This window comes from Monodelphis domestica, chromosome 4 (genome assembly GCF_027887165.1).
Source record: "Monodelphis domestica isolate mMonDom1 chromosome 4, mMonDom1.pri, whole genome shotgun sequence".
Classification (NCBI taxonomy): Eukaryota; Metazoa; Chordata; class Mammalia; order Didelphimorphia; family Didelphidae; genus Monodelphis; species Monodelphis domestica.
The window spans coordinates 351,334,614-351,338,187 of record NC_077230.1 but is presented as its reverse complement, the minus strand read 5'-3'; the positions used below and the strand labels follow the sequence as shown (position 1 = coordinate 351,338,187).

Here is a 3,574-nt window from a genome sequence, read left to right as displayed (position 1 = left end):
AATATGATTGACTCGTTCCTCTCCAAACCTATATTTTAAGGAAAACACTGAGGTCAGTTATATCTTCCTTCCTTTTTAGGTTCCAGTCCTGATTCTCCAGACATTTTTCTTCATGTTCCCAGACTAGTACTTTTATCACTTCCTGTTTTACTTTTCAATTTCCTTTTTATATCTTGTTTTCCCTCATTAAAATTTAAGCTTCTTTTTTAAAAAAACCCTTACCTTCCATCTTGGAATCAATACTATGTACTGTTTCCAAGGTATAAGAGTGGTAAGGGCTAGGAAATGGGGGTTAAATTACTTGCCCAGGGTCACACAGCTGGTGGTGAAGCCAGATTTGAACCTAGGACCTCTCATCTCTAGGCTTGGCTCTCAATCCAGTGAGCTACCCAGCTGCCCCCAGAATGTAAGCTTCTTGAGGACAAAGATTGTTCTCTCTCTTTCTCTCTCTGTCTGCCTGTCTCTCTCTCCATTTCTTTTCTTTCCTTACTTCCTTTCTTCCTGAAAAACTAGATAGCATGCCAAGCCTGGAGTCAGGAAGACCTTTGTTAAAAATTATCCTTAGAACTTAACAGTTATGTGACCCTGGGCAAGTCACTTAACCTCTGTTTGCCTCAGTTGCCTTAACTATACAATGAAGATAATAATAACACTCACTCCAAAAGGTTTTTGTGAGGATCAAATGAGATAATATTTGTAAAGTGCTTAGTACAGTGCCAGATACATAATGGGTGATTTGTAAATGCTTTTCCCCTTCCTTTCCATTGTTTTAAAGGGCTGTGTAGGCAGGTCAAGACATAGTCACTGAGACTACAACTCAAGAAGAACAAAGCTTTAAAACTGCACACTCTTATCGTTAACTCACTTAGTAATGTCCCCTTCAACTCAAGAAACATTTAGTCACCAATGCTTAAGTGCAAGGCCCTGGGGATATAAAGAAAATATGCAAAATAATCCCTACTTTCTACTTGAATAATAAAGTACAAAATGCCAATCTGGAATGATGCCCAGAGAGTTATAAATCTGTGTGCATTCTTACACCCAGGGATATCACTGTTGGATCTATTTCCCAAGGTGATCAGAGGAAAAAGAAAAGAGCTTATATTTTCTAAAATATTTATAGCATCTCCCTCTGCTGTGGCAAAGAACTGGAAATTGACAGGATGTCCACCAATTGGGAAATGGCTGATCAAACTTTGTCATATGATTGTGATGGAATACTACTATATTGTATGAAATTATGAACAGGTTAATTTAAAACATATGGGAAAACTTATGTGAAAATTGTGAAAAGTGAAATGAGTAGAATTAAGAGGACGTTATATACAACTACAATTACAACATTTAATTACACTTACAACAATTAATACAAACAATTAATGTTTGATGAATAACTTATGAATGTTCACCTCCTGAGAAAGAACTGATACATAGAAACAAAGAAAGACAGTTATATATACATATATATTTGGCAAGTGATGCCTTCACTAGTACAGGGAGAGGATGGAGGGAGGAAGATACATGAGAATTTTAATAACCAACCAACAAAAAAATATAAGAAAAATAATAAGAAAAGAAAAAAAGAATAAAATCCCTCAAGGAAGGTTTACCTCCCAAGTAGGGAAATCTTGAAATGTTTTCCTTCATTGGTTGCACTAGAGTTGAGCCTTCATGATATGTTAAGGATTTAAGTAGCAGAGATGAGGAGAACATGAATTCCAGGCATGAATGATCCTCTATGGAAAGAGTTGGAAGTGAGAGACTAATTGATAAATTTAGGGAATAGAAGGCAGAGGGTTTTGACTGGAATTGAGACTATGAGAGGGAGAGATGTCATATAATTCTAGAAAAGTATACTTGGGCCAAACTATTAGAGACTTTAAATATAAAGCTCTCTCCTTCCCACCCCATCCAACAAGAAAGGGTAGGAAATAGAATTTTCAAAAGATTATGAGCAGATAAAGGCTACTTTTTTATAATCTTGAAAAATATGCAGATATCTCACTTTGCATTAGAAAGAGCATTTTTTATTGAAAGCCAAAAGATATAGGTTTTAGATTCTGCTCTGTTCATTGTCATTGCATGACTAAGTAATTTAAATTCTCTAAGCTATGTGTTATATGCCAGTGAAATGAGAATATTAATATTTATCCTGCTAAACTCTTGGAGTTGAGAAGAACAAATGGGATGAAAGATATAAAAATGTTCTGGAAATGATATAGCACTAAGTGTGCATTTTTCTTTCCTGTCCACATTAAATATAAACTTTTCAAGAGCTTTACTCTTAATAAGGAATAGAATAGCCAAGGAAATAATGTTCCAATATTTTTATCCAATTCTGAAGTTTTCACTTATTTTGGAACTATAAAGTGGTGAGAACATTTGGGCCTATAAGTCTGAGGTGCCAGACACTGAGCGAAACAGTTGTACAATCCTCTGGCGAATCTGCTTAGTCTTTACACCATAAACAATAGGGTTTAGCACAGGAGGCACAATTAAGTACACATTAGCCATGATAATGTGTAAATTAGAACCAGGCCTTTTGCCAAAGCGGTGTACCATAGACAGGCCAATGAAAGGAACAAAAAAGATAAAAACTGCACACACATGTGAAACACAGGTGCTAAAAGCCTTTGTCTGGGCCTCTTGTGTCAGGCCCAATACAGTCTTGAGGATGAATAAGTATGAAAGGGAAATGAGCACTGAGTCTAAGCCAATGGCAGAGATTATTACAATGAGGCCGTAGATCACATTAACACGAATGTCAGCACATGCCAGCTTCATGACATCCTGATGGAGACAGTAGGAATGGGAAAGAATGTTAGAACGGCAAAAAGGGTGCTGCTTGATGAAGATAGGCAATGGGGCCATAAGGGCTGCCCCTCGAATCACAGCTGCCAATCCAATCTTGGCAATACGAGGTGAAGTGAATACAGCAGCATGGCGTAAAGGGTGGCAAATGGCTACGTAGCGGTCAAAGGCCATGGCCAGGAGGACTGTGGACTCCATGCCAGAAAGGGAATGGATGGCAAACATCTGCACTAAGCAAGCATCAAACTGGATGGTGGTGGCATTGAACCAGAAGATAGCCAACATTTTGGGCATGGAGGAAGTAGATATAAGGATATCAATTGTAGAAAGCATGCCTAGGAAGAAATACATGGGCTCATGTAGACTCCGCTCGGTTCTTATGATGTAAATGATGGTGAGGTTGCCTAATACAGCAATGAGGTATAGAAAACACAGAGGAAAGGCCAGCCAAAATTGAGCTGCCTCCATACCTGGGATACCAATTAGAATAAAGTAGGTGGCACTTGAGTGGTTACCTTTGGGTAACATGATGAAGGTGGCTGGTCAGGAGCAGGGCCAATCCAGGAAAAACTAGAATACAAATTTAATGAATTTAGACAACTATGAGAGACAATGAATCCCAAACTCTCCTGATCCTGATCTATTTGCATAGTTATCCTATTCTCTGACTCAAACTCTCAACTCAAGACAAACTGAGACTGAAAACTTAATCCCAAACTAGTCACGCTATAATTTGAATCTTGTCCTAATTTTGAGATCATCT

General features: G+C 37.9%; 1 protein-coding gene across 1 annotated transcript; it reads right to left on the bottom strand.

The window, feature by feature from the left end:
• Positions 1-2,376: 2,376 nt before the first annotated feature.
• On the bottom strand, positions 2,377-3,339 carry LOC100018719 (olfactory receptor 51E1). The gene has a single exon (XM_001371786.3). The coding sequence runs from the start codon at positions 3,337-3,339 to the stop codon at positions 2,389-2,391; it is 951 nt and encodes a 316-aa protein (XP_001371823.2). The 3' UTR covers positions 2,377-2,388.
• Between the last annotated feature and the right edge of the window lie 235 nt (positions 3,340-3,574).